This window comes from Convolutriloba macropyga, chromosome 7, assembly GCF_964194025.1.
Source record: "Convolutriloba macropyga chromosome 7, txConMacr16.3, whole genome shotgun sequence".
Lineage (NCBI taxonomy): Eukaryota > Metazoa > Xenacoelomorpha > Acoela > Convolutidae > Convolutriloba > Convolutriloba macropyga.
Window position 1 is genome coordinate 51,375,274 of NC_134474.1, and position 19,805 is coordinate 51,395,078.

Genomic DNA, 19,805 nt, shown 5'->3' on the forward strand with positions numbered 1-19,805 from the left:
AAAGTTTAACCATTGTGTGAAGTCTCCATTTTCATATATTGCGTTATTAATAATATAGTCAGTGTTGAAAAAAAATTTAGTAGTTTTAACTTCTTCTTTGGTTTTCTTTTTATATTCACACTCAGCTGTGATCTTATATTTAAAACTCTTAACTTTTCTATAGTGGTAACAGTTTTCAATAACTTCTAAAGAGTTATTATTGGCTTCGTCTATGTCTACAATGTAATTTCCAGCTTTATCAGTAATATAAAATTCTCTCATGTTCCGGCTAGAGTTTATATCAAAGTATTCTGTGTTTTCTAGATACTTGCGATTATGACTATATGAATGAGTAGTTAGCGCTATTTTATTCCTAAATTCTTCATGACATTCTTTACACTCATACTTAATTCTGGTGTAGATATTATCATCAGTATCTGTTTTAGTTTTAGCCTTAGTTTCAGTTTCAGTTATAGTTTTAATAATTTCCTTAGTATTACTAGCAAAGCTACTTCGTAGATCTTTAGGTCTGAGAACGCAGTCATCTTCATCTGGATTATACACCCTCTCCAAGATTTCATCTTCCACTTCATACTCATACTCCTTTCTCGCCCTGTTTAAGTGTTCATCACTTAAATTGTGATGGACAAATTGTTTCTTTGTTTCAAAAGCCAAATCACAAAATTAACAAAAGTTTACGTTTTCTACTTTAGACATCTTTATTTTTATAGACAAAAAATTCATTTTTGAAAATATACAAATCGAAAATGTCTACATCAGTAAAATGTGGTGGTTGAAAAAATAAATCAAGGAGAAAATGTTGTGATAAATGTTTAGATAGTTCATTTGAATATTATATCTGTAAGGGTTACTTTAAGAATAGAGATTATATTAATCATATGAAAATACATTATAATGATCCTAGTCTATATATAACTTGTATTATGTGTAATGAAAATCAACACATCAGCGGATTTAGATTTAAAAATTTTATGTGTAGATTATGTATTTATTTACATAGATATAGATATAAACATACCAAAGATAGATTCGAGGAATATGCTGAAAGATTTAACATAAAAGTGTGAAAAAACGAAACAAGTGGTGAATTTGCAAACCAGCTTATTATTATTTTCTAGAATTAAGCCATTTCGTAATTTAATGTTAGACTTAGAGTGAATATGTAGTAGTGGATAAAACAAGGAAACCAACAAGCAGTAAAATTTGGCCCGATTTGACATGCGCAATTAGCGTTAGGAGAAAGGGTCAATCTTTACTGGTGGTTGGTTTCCTTGTTTTATCCACTACTAATGAGTCAGTCAGCTACAATAGAGTGCCTAGCTCATGTCAACCCAACACCCACCATACAGTGGTTCTACGGAGACGAGATAAAACCACTCAACAACACAGAGAACATCAAAGTTCACACATAGTCCAAGCACCCAGAAAAAAGTTTTATCCTATTTTGACCATATGGTAGTTTTTGCTCTTAAGTGAGTCTCTATTACATGGTCCTTAAAATACGATGGAACAGGAACAAAGACTGGGGTCCGGGACTTGGGTCCAGTATAATCAGACCTTCTTGGGCCACCGACAGTGGTCAGGTGCGAAGATATAACATATACCGGATAAATTTTCCGGGTAATTGTAATTGTTCCGACCTTTTTTATCTTTATCAAAATCATCCACTGGTTTAAACAATTCTACTTTACCCCCACCACGAGGTGTGTATACCCAAATATTGATATTAAACAATTTCTGTATTCTTAATATATATCCGAAGTCAGCTTCATGTTGTTGTCTTGGTTCAATTAGTTTATTCTGGTATTTACTTTCACGTGTTGCGTGGTGCATGGCAGGATATAGCCAAGCAGTAATAGCAAGTTGCAAGCAGTTATATTTGGAATTGCGTGTATTCAATATTGATTTAGAGTTTTTGAGATCGGGGGTAAATCTATATAACTACCAATAGATGCTTTAGTTGGTTCAATATTTATCTGAATACTTCTTAATCCGAGAAACTCAAAGTCATAGCCATAACCCTCATATATTTACTTTTCAAAGTTTAACCATTGTGTGAAGTCTCCATTTTCATATATTGCGTTATTAATAATATAGTCAGTGTTGAAAAATAATTTAGTAGTTTTAACTTCTTTGGTTTTCTTTTTATGTTCACACTCAGCTGTGATCTTATATTTAAAACTCTTAACTTTTCTATAGTGGTAACAGTTTTCCATTTCTTCTAAAGAGTTATTATTGGCTTCGTCTATGTCTACAATGTAATTTCCAGCTTTATCAGTAATATAAAATTCTCTCATGTTCTGGCAAGAGTTTATATCAAAGTATTCTGTGTTTTCTAGATACTTGCGATTATGACTATATGAATGAGTAGTTAGCGTTGTGTTATTCCTAAATTCTTCATGACATTCTTTACACTCATACTTAATTCTGGTGTAGATATTATCATCAGTATCTGTTTTAGTTTTAGCTTTAGTTTTAGTTTTAGTTTTAATAATATCCTTAGTATTACTAGCAAAGCTACTTCGTAGATCTTTAGGTCTGAGAACGCAGTCATCTTCATCTGGATTATACACCCTCTCCAAGATTTCATCTTCCACGTCATACTCATACTCCTTTCTCGCCCTGTTTAAGTGTTCATCACTTAAATTGTGTTGGATAAATTGTTTCCTTGTTTCAAAGGCCAAATCACAAAATTAACAAAAGTTTACGTTTTCTAATTTAGACATCTTTATTTTTATAGACAAAAAATTCATTTTTGAGAACATACAAATTAAAAATGTCTACATCAGTAAAATGTGGTGGTTGAAAAGACAAATCAAGGAGAAAATGTTGTGATAAATGTTTAGATAGTTTATTTGAAAGTTATATCTGTAAGGGTTACTTTAAGAATAGAGATTATATCATATGAATATACATTATAATGATCCTAGTCTGTATATAACTTGTATTATGTATAGTGAAAATCAACACATCAGCGGATTTAGATTTAAAAATTTTATGTGTAGATTATGTATTTATTTACATAGATATAGATATACACATACCAAAGATAGATTCGAGGAATATGCTAAAAGATTTAAGATAAAAGTGTGAAAAAACGAAAAAAAGTGGTGAATTTGCAAACCAGCTTATTATTATTTTCTAGAATTAAGCCATTCCGTAATTTAATGTTAGACTTAGAGTGAATATGTAGTAGTGGATAAAACAAGGAAACCAACAAGCAGTAAAATTTGGCCCGATTTGACATGCGCGATTAGCGTTAGGAGAAAGGGTCAAATTTTACTGGTGGTTGGTTTCCTTGTTTTATCCACTACTAATGAGTCAGTCAGCTACAATAGAGTGCCTAGCTCATGTCAACCCAACACCCACCATACAGTGGTTCTACGGAGACGAGATAAAACCACTCAACAACACAGAGAACATCAAAGTTCACACATAGTCCAAGCACCCAGAAAAAAGTTTTATCCTATTTTGACCATATGGTAGTTTTTGCTCTTAAGTGAGTCTCTATTACATGGTCCTTAAAATACGATGGAACAGGAACAAAGACTGGGGTCCGGGACTTGGGTCCAGTATAATCAGACCTTCTTGGGCCACCGACAGTGGTCAGGTGCGAAGATATAACATATACTGGACAAATTTTCCGGGTAATTGTAATTGTTCCGACCCCCACTTTAGTGGGGAGGGTGGAACTATATACTCCAATGGTTTTTTGTTCAGACAATTTTGGCCGATCGATATACTCATCGTAGAGTTGTGACTGGTATCATTGAAAAGCACGTACATCCTGAATATTGAATTAAAACAATTTTTTTGGTGTGTGAATATCCGACAGTTTTTATTCACGTTTTCTGTAATTTTTGCTAAAATGTGGCTCAATTTTGTTATAAATTAAAACATTTAAAAATTTTTAACATTAGTGTTATTATTATCGTTAGAGATAGAAGAGCCTTGCCGAATTGTTTGATAGGAGTGTTTTGGCTAAAACTTTTGATAACTTTTTCAAAATTCAGCTTTTCATAAATTTTACAAAATATGCTTTTTTGGTCCACTTTTCAAGTTTGCCGAAAGTGCAGATCTAGAAACCGCTGACGAAATCTCCGTAAATTCCAAAAAAGCTAGTTGAAATTCGGCGCCCTATGAAGTCTTTTGGAATCAAAATTCTGCCGTTTTTTGCAAATTTAACTCGATAACTATACAAAATACATCAATGTTTTTTATTGTTGAAATCTTTCGCTTAACAATTGGTTTAATACGCAAACACTTGTAACACTGGCGTGGTTTGTTGGAAGCGGGGCAAATTAAGGGATAGGCTTTATATCATCCTGGATTCTTACAAACAGAAATTTTTGATTTATTTTGGTGCTGGCATTTTCAAAACATTTTGCTTTTATTGATTTTAAATGTCAATTACTGCAAAAATTTTCAATTCACTGGTCCATTAATGACTGCTCCCATTTACATAAAAATTAGGCCAAATGTAGATATAGTATTTTTTCAGAGAACCAAATGGTTTTTATGGGTTTGAAAGAGTTTCAGTAAATTTAACTTAAATGCTTGATTTGCCTTCAAATGTTATTCGTTGTGCAATCTGATTATTGAGTCTAGCCAATCAAAAATGCAAATAGCTTCCTCAATAGATGTAAGTGAACTTGCATTCGGTTGTTATTAAATGTCTCCGACGACATTGAATTTATTTTTTTTGATAAAATGTCAGTGATTATTTTGAACTTGTCATTTTTTACCTTATTTTTGTAAGCTTTTAGCTTATTCTTAGTAAATACAGTTCAAACTTCCTTTCAAAGAAGATACAAACTAAACTTTGTGGCAATTTTTTTAAAATATCGGCTTCCTGGTTTTGATACTACGAGCAATAGGAATTTGTGATTTTTGTGCACAATCGCCCATTTTTGCTTTTCTTTTTGTTTCTTTGGTAAATTGTCACATTACAGAAAAAAAAACTTTATAGAATTCGTATTTGAAAATATTTCTTGTTTCTATAACTTATGGTTGTAAGGGCTGCGACACCGTTCTCTTGCAGAATTTTATTGAGTTCTGTTATTTTTGCCCTCTGTTGTTAATTTTTGTTGTCGTATGCCATATATTGGGTAATAAAAGGTCTCAGTGGCCAACTACAGAAATAGAAATGAAATTTAATAACTGATATCCGTATAAAACTATTGGACTTTCAATTAAGTTTTTTTAGAAAAAAATAGAAGTATTCAATTTATCCCTTTGCGTTCTGGTTGTTGTCTTTTTTCGTATTTTACAATTTTGTATCATTTTTGTAACTTAGCCTCATTATTGAGAGATCTCATCAATTTTTTTGTTGAAAAAATAATAATTTTTCTGTTGGTTAAATGTTTTGCCTGATGTCTTTAGGGCTTAGACAATTTCTTTTATAAGAATTTTATGAGTTCTGGACTCTTTTCAATTTTTGTGGTTTTTTGGTATTTTGAGATAGTCGCTTTACAGATTTTATGATGTTCAAGGGAGACGCAAGTGGAGATTTAAATCTCTCGCGGTTAATATGGATTGCTTCAACACTGTGGTTTTGTAAAGTTGTTTGAAATTTTTTGTTCTGCTTGTAATTAATGCTATATTATAGTGTAATTACTTAGTCTGACTCATAACAGGTGCAAATAATTTTCGAAGAAGTTGCACAATAAACTGTCTACTCTTTTAGTCGAAAGCTTATATTAGCATTGAAAGTGGAAAATAATTGTTTTTAAAAAAAAGACAATGGAATTCCGAGCTTTGCCAATCTTATGTTAACTGGTAGCTTAGTATTTCTATAGACAAGTCACATCCCTAATCTATTGAACTACAATTTGCTCTTTATAGCGTTTTTTTTCTATAAAGGTCTGTTCTTGGCGCAACGAATTTTCATAATAATATATGTGATTTTTTGCATATTCGCATAATTTTGTAGGTTTGTTTTCTTTTCAGAGTATAACGAGCGGTCCTGTGGCGACTTGATAAAAACGCAATCAAAAATTGCTATTATTCATAGTGAATTGAGGAAATTCGCATTGAGGAAAAGTCCCATATTTTATTCTAGTGAAGTACAGGTTAATCTTCTTAAGTATAAGTTTTATCTGATGCCATTTTGATTTGGTTATTAAAGGTTTTAAAAGATGAACAAAGACTTCTTGTCGTAATTAATGTTTGCAATTATTTGATTTTTACCGCTGCATTTTTTGGTAGTCATATTAATGACAGGTCGCATCGGCCCTCTAAGGTAGATTGTTTTATTCATTCATTAGTTTGTTGAACGATGTTAATTTTTTTTCATCTCTTCCTCATTTGGTAGACAATTAACTGAAAAATGTAGATGAGCGGGGTCGGATCATTATGTGCCAACGAACACTACCAAGCCTCCTTGTTTAAATTTGAAAAATCAAACCGCTTGCTTCAAATAACTTGGCAAAGTCTAGTGTTTATTAGTCTGCTGGTGATTTTTGTTTAACTTCGCCTCGTCTCAATTCCAGCACACAAATTCGTACATGCAAAAGGCAAAAGTAGTTCTCTTACTACTAATTAAAATTTCGATTCTGAACACCGATAAATGCTTATTCAGTCATAGCAACGATTTTGATTTTTGATTGAAATCTAACGGAAACTCAAAACAATTTTTGTTTGAATTACTAATCTGTATACGGAATCAACGGTAAAAAACTAACTTTTACTCGGACCTTTTCCGTTTTTGAAAAGTACATATTTGGGGGATACAAACAGACTGGTTATACAGGACTGGGGAGAGGGCGAAAACAGAAAAGATCAGTTTACTCCAGAAGACTTTATTAGCTGCCTTTGCACTCGTAATCCTTTTGGTAAACGGTAAAAGTGAATTGACGAAAACTTTATTGAAACGAGTAGGCGGGCAAATAAAAGCAAAATATACGGGAGTCTAGAGTGACCAATGCAGACACATTCTTTATTCGCTTCACATCTGCAGCATCGGCACTCTAGGAAATTCTGTGAAGGTCAATGGAAGTTGGAGGGTGGTGGGGTGGGTTCAGGATGCTTAAATTGACGACAATTATGCTGGCTACTGCTGAAATCACTTTTTACCACAAATCTACAGCTCATTATTTTGATTAACTTAGCTGATATATTGTCAAAATAGCCGCCAAGTACTCCATTAAAATTAAAGTTTGAGAACAGTTAATTAAAAATGAGACTGAACCCCAAGAGAAAATGTAACCAACTAGTAAACATTTACACACCCCTAAATTGGCTTTATATTTGACTTTTTTAATGACTATTGACTTTATTAAGCCAATCGAACCGTTATCGAATTGGAAAATGCGCATTAGTTTCAACACAAAATAAAGTACAGTTGAACAGTTTAATAACTGCTCGGCTATCACTCCGCGGCTATGATTGACTGTAAAATTATTGACTGCAGCCTGTGCAGTATCTAGATAAATTTAGTGAAGAGGCTAGGGTAATTAATATGGATCAGAGTGGGGCTGGGAGGGGGATGTGGGGGGGAGGGGGTTGTAGGACGAAAGATGAATCATCTAATACGGTGAAAAAATCATTAAATTCAAATTCAGTTGACAAATGAACAATTTAATTTAATAGTAGTGGTAGCAGCAGTTGACTGGGGGGTGGTGGTGGTGGTGGTATGAGCTAGGGAATGAATCACCCACAATACTGACTGGTTTTTACAACCAGAAGTCCTTAGTATAAGTTCTGTTGTCATCATTAATTGGGAAGATATTCTGATGATTAATTGGGTTAAAACGTACTTCTCACTTGCCACCCATTGACAATAGCAACAGACGACGACAACTGTACAAATGGCTATCTGCACTAGTACAGGAGTTGTATAGAGTACAGGAGCTGCGAACTACACTTGTTCATATCTGTCTACAACTTAACTTTTATAATGGTGTACATGTGTTCAGTTGCTCTCCTATTCCCATTCTGTTGTTGCAGGTGGCTTGGATGTCAAGTCGTACAGCACTCGTGAGATTCCCGGTAGCTTCAGGATATTCTGGTTAATTTTGTTCAGCACCGATTCTGGGATGTCTTTGCCTGGCCTCGCCGGAACACCAGTCATGAAATCCTGGGTCTTGAAGGTTCTGAGAACTATGGACCTTTTGATCGAGGCCACTCGTTTGACAGGGTCTCTGTCAAAATGAATCGGGATCATCACAACTGGCATTTGACTGACACTTTTGAGACAGTTGTCCATTTTGAGTGTCGTCATGGCGATGTCGTCCGCAGTCCTTAACAAGTCAACTGTCGGTGCATCTAGATAAGTGACTGTTATGTCATTGACAGCGTGTGAGACCTCCCCGCCGAACACGTAGGCTACTCTGTTAATATTGTGACAGCACCTCGGAATTATTCTAGCCAGGAAAAACAGGTGATCCCAGTTGGGGCCTGGTTGGCTATTAGCACTGTTCGCTGCCCCCTTGACAAAAGAGCCAGGTGTTGTATTTAGCTGTTGCTGGTCAGAAGGCGACGAGGATGCTGTCCCAATGGACTTACTGCTGCAGGAAAAGGCCGCACAGTAGCTGTACGTCCTAGCATCACCTTGCACACCCACTGAGTTGATTGGCAACAGTGTCGATTTGTACATGTATGGCCCACCAGTGATCTTATCCAGCATCTCCAACTCCGGTTTTGTGAGTACCTCGACAATCTTGTTGAAGAGCAGAAAAGGACGCCTCTTAGAATCGTTATAAGTCACTATTTTATTCAAAATAACTTGCGTCTCAACGAAATCTGCACCCATGTTAGGAGCCTCGGCACACAAAATTCTGATAGCTAATCCTGGACCAGGGAAAGGGTGACGCTGTAAAATTGACTGGGACAACTTCAACTCTGCTCCAATCTGACGCACCTCATCTTTGTGGAAGTCTTTCAATGGCTCGATCACTTTGCCACGTGCTCGTAAAGCTCTCACTACAACACATACTTCAATACACACACACACTTCAATACATAGTCAAATGACACTGCGCCAATGTCGAAAATTTTAATCCGATGCTTTGGTCAGCGTACAAAAAACAGACTGTATAAAGCGACAAAAAACCCTATAGCGGTGCTATGCTTTAGTTCAAATCCGCTGCGAGATAGTCCTTACCATTTATTTATTCTGGAAATATTTTCCGAAAATACACGTGAAAGATTTAAAATGTTAAAATCTGCAGTGCCGGAAATAAAAATGCCAGAAGTTCCTATAAACATAGCCAAAAGCACGTAACGTTAAACTTCTGACTATGTCTATAGGAATTTCTGGCATTTTAACATCTGGCACTGTAGACCTTCGACATTTTAAAACCTACAGGTGCGTGTTTTCAGTTTTCAAGAATTTAAGCATCATCATACTTGCAAGTTGCGTGTTTTAAGCAAAGTTACATGACTCTGTAAAAGTCACGTCGAACTGCTACACTCGGTAAACGCCAGAAAACAAGAGTGACTCCAAGCAGAGTCACGTGCCCTATAGAGAAAAATTCATTAAAATGGTTATATATAACGACGTATTTTAAGAAAAACTGGAGACACGCCCTATTATCCTGAACAGTTCTTCCTAAGTCTGCCACCTCATGACCCATCAACAAACAGTTCTCAAAAAATTCTGTAAAAAGTTGAAAAAATTAAATCACGCAGAAAACTACAAAAAAAGTTGGGGCGGGGTTCCAACAGCTTCGGCGAACCAACATCAAATCAGATCCCATACTTATGCAGACGAATTCGGAAAAGTATCTAGTGAAAACACTTTCATCTGTGAAAACAAATTCATTTTTATTAAAATCTAAATTCGATGTTTTTGAAAGGGAAAATATTGAACCTTTATTTTTGTTTTTTAAAAATGCTATGGCAGGGTCTGATATTGAGCAGTAATTTGGCGCACTTCAGAAAGAGGATATCAACCATCAGGTGTAAAAATTTCAAGTTTTTCAATTTGTTTTTTATAACTATACGGTGAAACTCCTCAGATCGTTTTTTACTCTAAGAGCGTATTTTGAATTTTTTGTCTCCCGGTTGCTGAGTTTGAGATATTTGAGAAATGATTAGCGAGTTCATGGCTCAACAAAAAAATTGCAAACCCAGAAACAATTTTGAAAAAGCTATCTGTAGCATTCCTATTTTCGCAAGTTTTTCTGGATAGTTTGAAACAAAGTGTAACTTTGAGGTCATTGAATTCGAAATAGCTGTTATTGCAACGATCTAGCTCCTTTTAAAAAAAAGTTGATCTAATTAATCTTCGGCGACTAAACCAACAAAATATCGTGAAGAAAACATCAAGTGGTCAGAAATATAAAAATCAAACCAAAAAAGATCTTTTTCTCTGAGATCTCAAATATTCATTAAGAAGCTTTATAACTTATTGCTGCTTCTATTAGCTGCTCTAAAAATTTCAAATGACTTGCAATCAAGTAAACAGAAGTCATTTTGATAGTGAGGAAACTCATTTTTAAATTACGTGTGACCAAAAAATAATCTCGGGAATGAACGAAACAACTCGCTTAACTATGAATGAAACATGACATCACTCACGCAATTCAACGCACAAAAATGCATAACTGAATGAACTAAAAGCAGCTTTGATGTGATCATTACCTCATAGTGTCGCAACAAAAATCTTGACGACGAAAAACAACCGTAGCAGGTTAAGTACAGCATTACAATCCAAAGAACAAAAGTAACTAAAGATCTGACCATCAGCCTCAATAAAAGAACAGCCTCCCATAGTTCAGAGAGCAATACTACATAAAACTCAAGAAAAAGAAGCCCGTGATAGTCCACTACAGCATATACTAAAACATACACGTATGAAAACAACATTGAAAACTCCCATAATTTTAAGAATACGAGCGTTTTCAAAGTCAATAAAAACAATATCAGTATTTGAAACAAAGATATTTAAACAATAGAATTTAAACAGTACACACGACCTTTGTATAACAGAAAAAAACAATACAAGAGGACAACATATAGAAAAATTGGCGAAACACGAATCGAATACTGTCGAAACTGAAAACGTATTTAAAACATTGAATCTTTAGATGACTAAATATCAATTAGTGCAAAACTGACAAACTTTTTACAAAACAAACAAGTAATCGCGTAGCAAAATAGCAAACGGAGCAATAATCAAAAAGATTTTTTTAAACCAATGGTCCCCAAGTAAAAAAAAGACCCTAGCAACAAACTCCAGCCAAGAAATAGATTCTACTTTGTACCAAAAGAAAGCAAATGACATCTGGCCAAACATATTAAGAGACTATAAACCAAATAGCTCTGAAAACACAGTCAGAGCTCAAAAAAGAACCGCTTTCATTCGAAAACAGTAAAAAAAAGAAAACCCAAAAAACTATTAATTTTTGTACAAATTAAATTTAACGGTTTCAATTTAAATTTATAGTTTTCAAAGACTTTGATACTACTTAATTTCAAAAATTATCAGATTTCTTTTTAGTTTTCTCCGTTTTTTAGTGATTTGTTAGTTGCCTTTTCACGAATTCAAAAATTAAAAAGTACGCACACTCAGAGCTAAGGTCAACTTTTAAAATAAGTTGTGCCAATTCAAGCTAAAAGAACAGTGAGAGCATATGTCAATTTGCCGATAGTGAAAAACAGCCTCTCTCAAAAACCAAACATTTGTGTTGAAACACTGTTCTCTCACTGAATTTTAGATGTAGTTATAAATTAATTCACGCCTCAAGACTTCACGCTTTTCGCTTCTTTCACTACTGCAGCTATAATCACTACTATAATTTGGCTCATCTTCTATCATTGACAATAATAAGTCAAAAAGAGTGTGAACGGATCTTTAAAAACAATCAGAGCACCATTACAATTCAATTGTTTCAATTTGCAAAATTCTTTGAACTGTATAAAAGGAGAACAACAACAATAGGCCCAGCTATCGCATTCCAGCTATTAATAAAGGTTTGGCCACGCTTCTTATCGCGGACCTGAAGCAAAGTCAATTTCGAAAAAAGTTGATCACAAATGGATGAGCTGCTCTCGAACTACAGGCCAGGCAATTTAACTTATAGTTCGCGCAGCTTTAAAACATGTTATGCGCGCATAAAAAACTAAAAACGACTTCAAAGGCTCTACAATGTTCAACAAAAACGGTCAAGCAAAAAATGCATAAAAAGACACATTTACAACAGTTGCTGCAAACTTCGTTAGAGAGCAATTAAAACATAAACCGACTAATGTCGGAAGAATTGCTCTCGAACGAGAGGCGATTCAATTTAACTCAGGGACTGTTACCTAGATAAAGGTTTCCTTATGGGTGCAAAATTAGTTGCCCACACCGGGATTCGATCAATGGACCTCCCGCTCCCTCACCAGCAGCACTACACAATTGGCTATCTGGGCCTTCTTCTGGGCTGTGCTGCAATCGATTTTATCTTAGCAACAAACTTTACTTCGGAGTGAGAGCAATAGAAATGAAGAACGAGCAATAAAATGAAGAACGAAAGCAGGAAAAAGTCTCGTGAGAAGTCAAAGAATGTTCTAGAAGAAAAGCTCAAAAACGTTCAAGCAAAAAATTTTCATAGAAAAGACCAATACGTTTACAATAATTGCTACGAACTTCGTTCGAGAGCAATTAAAAATGTAAAGGAGACGGCAACTCATTTTCGAGTACTAATAACAAAAGGCAAATCATTTCTCAAGAACTTTGAGAGGAAAGGCCGAGACTCAAAATTAAGTTTTTGAAATTTTTCTTTTAAGACGGCAAAAGCAACACTAATTTTTCAAGGTCTTCAGAAATAAGCATAATTTAAAAATCTAATTGGAAAAGTAGTAGAAATGCGCAGCACATTCAAAGTTACCTTTTCTTCTTAAATTGAGTTGCACGGAGCACTTCATGAGTGGAGCCAAAAATGCACCTTCACTTATTGCCCTCGAGCTTTATCGATTGAACATGTTTTGTTCTAAGAAAAATGAAATCGGAATTACCAACAATTCTCAAGACAAAAAATTCATCGAACCAGATGAAAATAATTCGTACAAATTTGTTTGCGAGCCATTTAAACTGACTACGTCGGCTAATACTCCTAGCCATTGGAACAACTGTCAGGGCTATTAGCAACAGTTATTAGTAGAAGAAACTAGGGATCTATTCAGTTCGCCCCCCCCCCCCCCCCCACCTTAGTGAGCTTATATTTTTTACGCCCCCCCCCCCAGGAGCACGTGTTATTTTCTTACATAGTAATGTGCTATATAACAACATATAATTTGTAACTGTAGAAATGACTGGGGGGTAAAATGACTGGGGGGTCAAAACAGAATACATCCGAAACTAGATATGCACATGATATGATAGTGATGCGTGGTTAGGTGTTTACCAAGGTCAGTGTCGTTGTGGTGTGTCTTGATGCGGTCACTCTTGGCACTGGCGTAGATAGAGCCACTCTCAATGAGGTCTGGGCGGAGTGTGCCCTGTGCTAGGAGAGTGGTCTCCACATCCAGTCCCCTGTCCACCAGTATCCGGTTGTATACTGAGATGAAACAGTCCCCAATGATCTGTCTCTTGTCTTCTGGGTGCACTGTCTTGTTCAGTTGCAGAGAAGAGCGATACGTATCATCCTACAATCAAAACTCCTTTCTGTCTTCTCACAAAAAAAGGTCTCCCATATCATTAATTTAATTTTTTAGAACTGTCCGATTACTTCACTACTGTTACCCCCAAAAGATATAATTCAGAGATAGTTCAGTTGACAACAAATACAGTTAGGCATAAACTAGCTGACACCCAAACTTAATTAGTAAGCAAGGAAAAAGTATCTGAGAACAAATAAGTTATTGTTTGCGAACAAATTTTATCTCCAATCAGAAAAGATTAGTAAAACGTCATTACTTATATTTGAATTGAAAAAAAAAACTAAAATAAGGCCAATAAAGGCGCTCTTCATGTCACTGCTGTTAATGACAAGCTTAATCGACTGAGATGTTCTACTTGCTATTTAGAATTACTTACCATTTGCAAGATCTTAGTAGTGGCCATGCTGAATGTCCTGGCCTCATTATAAACATCTAAGTTAATTCCGATGTCTGATAAGCTCTTTTCAACCAATTTGCTCTCATTGAGTCGCATGAATCCGTTGTCGATGTGCACAGGGATGATCTTGTCTTTTCCCACTGCCTTCTGCAACATGGCTGCACACACGGCAGAGTCCACACCTCCGGACACGAGACAGACTACATTGTTCTGCTGCTGGTCTATGCACTGTCGCAATTCCTCTATACTTGCCTAAACAACACTTTTTCGTCCACTTTTCATTCGATTTTCATTATTCAACTGTTTTTCACAAAGAGAAGTTCAATTAAAGTTGCAGCTTTGTACTCAGAGCTGGGATTAATGCCAAATCTGATTAACGTTCCAACTCCAACTGAGGACCTCCATAGTTTCACCACACACACACGCACTGCCAAATGCAAATTTTCTCGGTTTTAGACACTAATTGAATTTTATTTTTGAATTACATACTCATAGCCGAAAATACATCGTTTACAGCAAGACAATTGCTTATTAATATGTTCGATTGGTTGATAAACTTAGAAAAAAAGAACTGAGAAATATGAGCAGCTATTGGAGTAGCATGAGTGTTAGCAGGTTAGGCCTGTGTTTCACTATTAACAGTTTCCAGTACAATTGAAGTCCAGTCATGTGAATTATGAAAAGAAACAAAACACAAGATAGGCTTACTTCGGCACAGAATGCGCCTCCAATTTTAACTCAATTTATTTCTGGCATACACAAAACACGAACAACTTTTGAGTGGTCTTGAAAAAATTACTTATGTCTGCGCGGATATAATCGTTTTTAACGAAGTAATCGTTTTGTTGTCGTTCAACAACAAAGCGTAAAAAAACTACGCATACCCGGCAGGTTACCGAAGAATAGCAGTGATTGTTTCCAATGAACTCAATTGAAATTGAAAACAAAACGACCAACGTACCCATAAGGGTTTGTACCACGGACCTCGGTGATTCCCGTCCAACTTCTTCACCACCACGCTACTTCCACTCTTGGCTCGCAATCGCTTTTATATTAGCAACAAACTTTATTAAAGAAAGAGCAACTTGGATAACTCAAAAATGAAGAACAAGCGTTAAAAAACACCCAAGATGTCAGAATTTTTTAGTACAAAAGCGCAAAAACGGTCAAGAGAAAAGGAAATGCATAAACATAACCGACTAAACGTCGGAAGAATTGCTCTTGAACGACTAGTGGGAGCTCTAATCAATTGCAGCCTGCTTCAGTCGGGGGGGGGGGGGGGGTGGGAGCCTAAATGGGACTCAAAGTTCTATAGTGGGCTTCAAATGACCACATTAGAGGTTAACATATACCACTATTAAGATTTAAAGTAAAAAATGACACCAGTTTCGGCGCACTTTTCATTTGACTTGTAGTATTAAATTGCCGCCAATTGAGTTCAGCTGCTTGAAATTCTGATTGAGGGGGAATTTTAGATGCAAAAAGTCAGGGCGTAAAAGTCATTCGAAAAGTCAAAATTGTCGAGCAAAAATTTTGCATAAAAAAAGACACACACGTTTACAATAATTGCTATGAACTACGTTCAAGAGCAATTAAAAACACACGTTTACAATAATTGCCTCAAACCATAATTCGAGAGCAATTAAATAGGATAAAAGAAAACGAAAATATATACACTGTTTTTTTTTTTAAAAATAGCAGTTACGCGTAGTCCCGCTTCGTAACGGAGATAAATTCCAGTACCAATGAGCATTAGATCTGGTAACGAAATCCCACAAAGTAATTGGCATCAAAAAGCGAGCTTCACCCGTTGTTCGTACCTTTGTTCAAAAGGCATCAAATTCAAACATTTCAAAATCACCCCTCACCTGTAGATAGGTTCTAATGTTAGAAACACACAAACACCCAAGCACATAGACATTTGAAAGCACTGTTTTATACCTATACGCCAAGTAATAATACCTAAAAGAGGAATCACATTTGAGAAATACCAAAATACGTCAATATTAATTTATTTGCTCTGGTCAGCGGTTCATTTGTTGACCAATACGATATCAATGTTAGTTTAGAGTTGTACTCTTTTGTTTCCTCGGATAAGGCAGAATAATATCGCATATAGTTTGAGATCAGTAAGAACTTGATATCGTGTTTTTTCTAACGTAAGTACAGTTTCAATTTGGACTAAACAAGGAGGCTCGCTTATGTGCGATGGCATATAATGTTCAGAGTCTGCTCATCCATAATAGTCTCAATTGTCTACAAATTGAAGCAGAGATAGACTGCTTCTAAAAAAATACTTAAAATTTCTTTTTAATAATTCTGCTGGACAGAAGTCTATACAAGAAGGGTTCATACCAGTGAGATCCTTTTTACTTCATTAGAATGAAAACTCGAAACGAGACGACAGAAAAGAACTCAACTCCAATGCTATTTCTCAAGGGACTTAAGTAAAGTGTGTATGGGTGCCCCCAGAGTAATGTGTTTTGCGTAATATATATAATTTATTTATCCTATTTTTATAGTATATAAATTATGCAAAAAGCATTACTCTGATGAGCATTACTCTGAAAGCATTACTCCATAAACACATTACTGACTAACGCGAGCAATATAATCAAGAGGGAAGTCACGATTGAAACAGTTCGTGGTTGCCATTGGAACTCCTCAAACGGTTGCTCTAGCAAATTGGTTATCAATTCATATAAACAAACTGGATCTTTTCCGTTTGTGCCCCCCCCCCAGCTTAGTGGGTGCATATTATTTGCAACCCCCACACGCACGTGCAATATTTTTACATAATGATTTACTATGTAATGACACGTGCTCTGTCACTGGGGGGGGGGGCATAACGTACTGGGGGGGGGGCACAAACGGAAAAGATCCAACAAACTTATGCAGAAATAACAAACAGGAAAGATCCTGAGATTCTTTGAACAATCTTGATGCTAACCAAATACAACCCTACAGCAGATTTAAACAAATAAAACCATGGAGTACACGCATATAGGACTGAGCATGGAGCAACTGGGATTTTTTGTTAATAAGAGTCGCCAACACAAAATCGAAATGTTATTCGTAAATGTTTTTCCGAAATGTTATTCGTATTGAAACAAAAATAAAAACCATTACTTGGCGAATAAACACTGAGAAGTTTCTATATTCCTCTAGAGAAAACCAACTGAACCTGCCAGCAATCAAAGTAATTGATAACTCCAATTGTAATGAACCAAGTTTAATTTACAAAAATCAAATAAAGACTCAAAAATTTTCCGAAATTAAACGGCGTCAAAATTAAATCCACGATACCGTACCAACTGAACGTTACCAAGGAAAATTTAGATTCATATATGCTCTTTTTTTACTTGTAAAACTTTAGTATATCAGATTGAAGAGCAAGAAAAAAAATAACAAGAAAATCCATCAGAACATAAAACTCAGTTATATTAATTGAAATTCAGTCAAAAAAACTATTTGCCATTAAGGCCAACAACTCATAAGCTTCCCAAATACCTACACTGCCAATGAGATCTCTCATTACTCAGACTGTAACAAATCCAAAGAAGAGAACATCTAAAGCCAAAACTAAAAAAGTAGTAAAATTTTTTACCAAAAAAAAATAGTTTCAAAGTCAGCAATACTCGAAACTATAAAAGAGAGACATTATAATAACGTCTCTCTTAATATAAGACGTCTCTCTTAATATAAGACGTTATTATCAAAGAGACTACTCAGTTTTGTGACGTAACAAAAAATATGACAAAATTTAATAAAGATAATTTCTAATGAAAACACGCAGAGTCAAAGTCAACAAAATCATTAATTGTCCAATTCAGACGACAGCAGTTATACACCATGACACAATCACCGCATTTGATAGATTCAGTAGTCCACATTTTGTATTTTAAACATTAAAAAAACATGTACAAAAACAGCTGTTTATAACAGTGTGATCAGTTTTCCTCAATTCACTAGAACGAACACAAGAACAAATGGAACGACGTTTTATCAAATATGATGCAGTTTTACAAATTCCAAAAAGACTATATTATCAAGTAAACCATTGATTTGACCAAACAACAGAAATTGAGATCCACAAATCATCTATCCCGTTTTCAAACAAAGTCGGAAGTGTATAATCTCTCAAATAAAAACTTAATTAATCAGCTTCTCGACCTCTAATCATTTTCAATTACACTCTACGAGCTGAGTTTATTTGTATGAGGGTGCAGAATTTCAAAAAAAGATCTCCGCGCTCACTATTAACATAAAACGAGAATGTAAATCCAAATAGAGGTTACCCTTAGAGAGCAATCATAAGCTAGGTTGTGAGTGAGTTGCGAGAAAAAACCAAAATAGACGTCAAAGGGCCGCAAAAGTAAAAACAAAAACCAAATAATCCAGATCAAAACTTTTATTTTAAACAACCAAGATCAGACAAAAAAGAGCCACAATATCGCTTCAGGGTTACTAAAACCTGTAAATATTGAAAATTTTAAAAATTGTGCAAAAATTAACTTTTTTAAAAGTCCCAAAATGTGAAGTAATTTAAAAGTTTTCTTTTTAATTTCACACTCTACGTTGGACGCACTTTCTAGTGATACCACTCACATCTCTACGATAAATATATTGATCGGCCAAAATTGACCAAAAAAACACAGTTGAGCATATAGTTCCTACCTCCCGCAAGTGGGGTCGGAGCAACAAGCGGCAGTAAAAATACTTGATTCTGTACGCAAAAGAGGTCTATTTTTACATTTGGGTTCATTTTATTCAAACTGTCGTAATTTTGGAATTTTCTTTGACGCGCAGACTCACGCTCGCCGTTTTGTTTATAAACAAAGTGCTTGGGAACTTAAAATTATTCTTTTTGACAGCATGGTTAAAATTTTTGAGCATACACAAAAAATTGTAGAACAAAAAATTGGTAAATCGTCTAAGTGAATGAAAAATGCGAAGAAAAGTATCTAGAAGAAGCGTGTGTTGAAGAAGAAACGTACAATGGAAGAAATGTATCAAAATTTGCATAAGATTACTACCACAAATTACAATTACAGAATTACCTTCAGACGAGAATTCAACGTATAGCTGGATTCGACTCCACAAATGTTGCAGAAGTTCTTAAACATTGTTTTCCCGTTAGGTGTTAAATCGGTTTCAGGGTGAAATTGTACACCAAAAAAACTTGACGATTCGTGAGAGATTGCTGAAATTGTATCGCCATGTTTCCCTACAACTTTTAATTTTTCCCCTACTTTGGTACACGTGTCTCCGTGAGTAAGTAGAACTAACTGTTTGCTACTTAACCCATTAAACAATGCACATTTTGTATCAATTTCAATTTCACATTCGCCGTCTTCACGTAAATCTGTTCTTTCCACGGCTCCACCAAATAATCTATTCAACAACTGCATACCAAAACAAATTCCAAGAACAGGTAAGCCAAGCTTAATGATTCGATCACCATTCAGTTTATTAAATTCTTCATCTTCTAAAATAACGGTTCCGGGACCACCGGAGATAACTAATCCACGGACATTTTGAGCCGTTAACTCGTCGGCATCAAATGCGAAGTCAAGAATTACTGTTCGAATGTTAAGCTCTCGCAATTTCCGATCAATCAATTTTCCATATTGTGAGCCAGCATCCACAATACCAATACATTTGCTATTCGCATGGTGATTATTATTCATCGCTTTTTCCGCATCACAGAGTATATGTGCAAAGCAGTGCCCTTCAGGTGACCCAATTCACAATTTGCATCATTTCGACATGTGAGCTGAAAAAAAATAAGTCAAAAATTAAACGCACACTCGACATCAAC

The 19,805-nt window shown here is 35.2% G+C and overlaps 1 protein-coding gene across 1 annotated transcript; it reads right to left on the reverse strand.

Annotated features, from left to right (window-relative positions):
* Nucleotides 1–6,847: 6,847 nt before the first annotated feature.
* Nucleotides 6,848–19,756, reverse strand: LOC142343138 (GMP synthase [glutamine-hydrolyzing]-like). The gene is made up of 4 exons (XM_075394830.1): nt 19,045–19,756; nt 13,964–14,236; nt 13,332–13,572; nt 6,848–8,922 (listed from the first exon to the last, which is right to left on the reverse strand). The coding sequence occupies exons 1-4, from the start codon at nt 19,672–19,674 to the stop codon at nt 7,925–7,927; spliced, it is 2,142 nt and encodes a 713-aa protein (XP_075250945.1). The 5' UTR covers nt 19,675–19,756; the 3' UTR covers nt 6,848–7,924.
* Nucleotides 19,757–19,805: the final 49 nt, after the last annotated feature.

Coding starts and splice junctions, on each gene's coding strand:
- LOC142343138 (XM_075394830.1), bottom strand. CDS start 19,674: ATGAATAATAATCACCATGCGAATAGCAAATGTATTGGTATTGTGGAT. Junction 13,573..13,963: donor CTACTAAGATCTTGCAAATG/GTAAGTAATTCT, acceptor TTTTGATTGTAG/GATGATACGTATCGCTCTTC. Junction 8,923..13,331: donor CCACAACGACACTGACCTTG/GTAAACACCTAA, acceptor TATGTGTTGTAG/TGAGAGCTTTACGAGCACGT.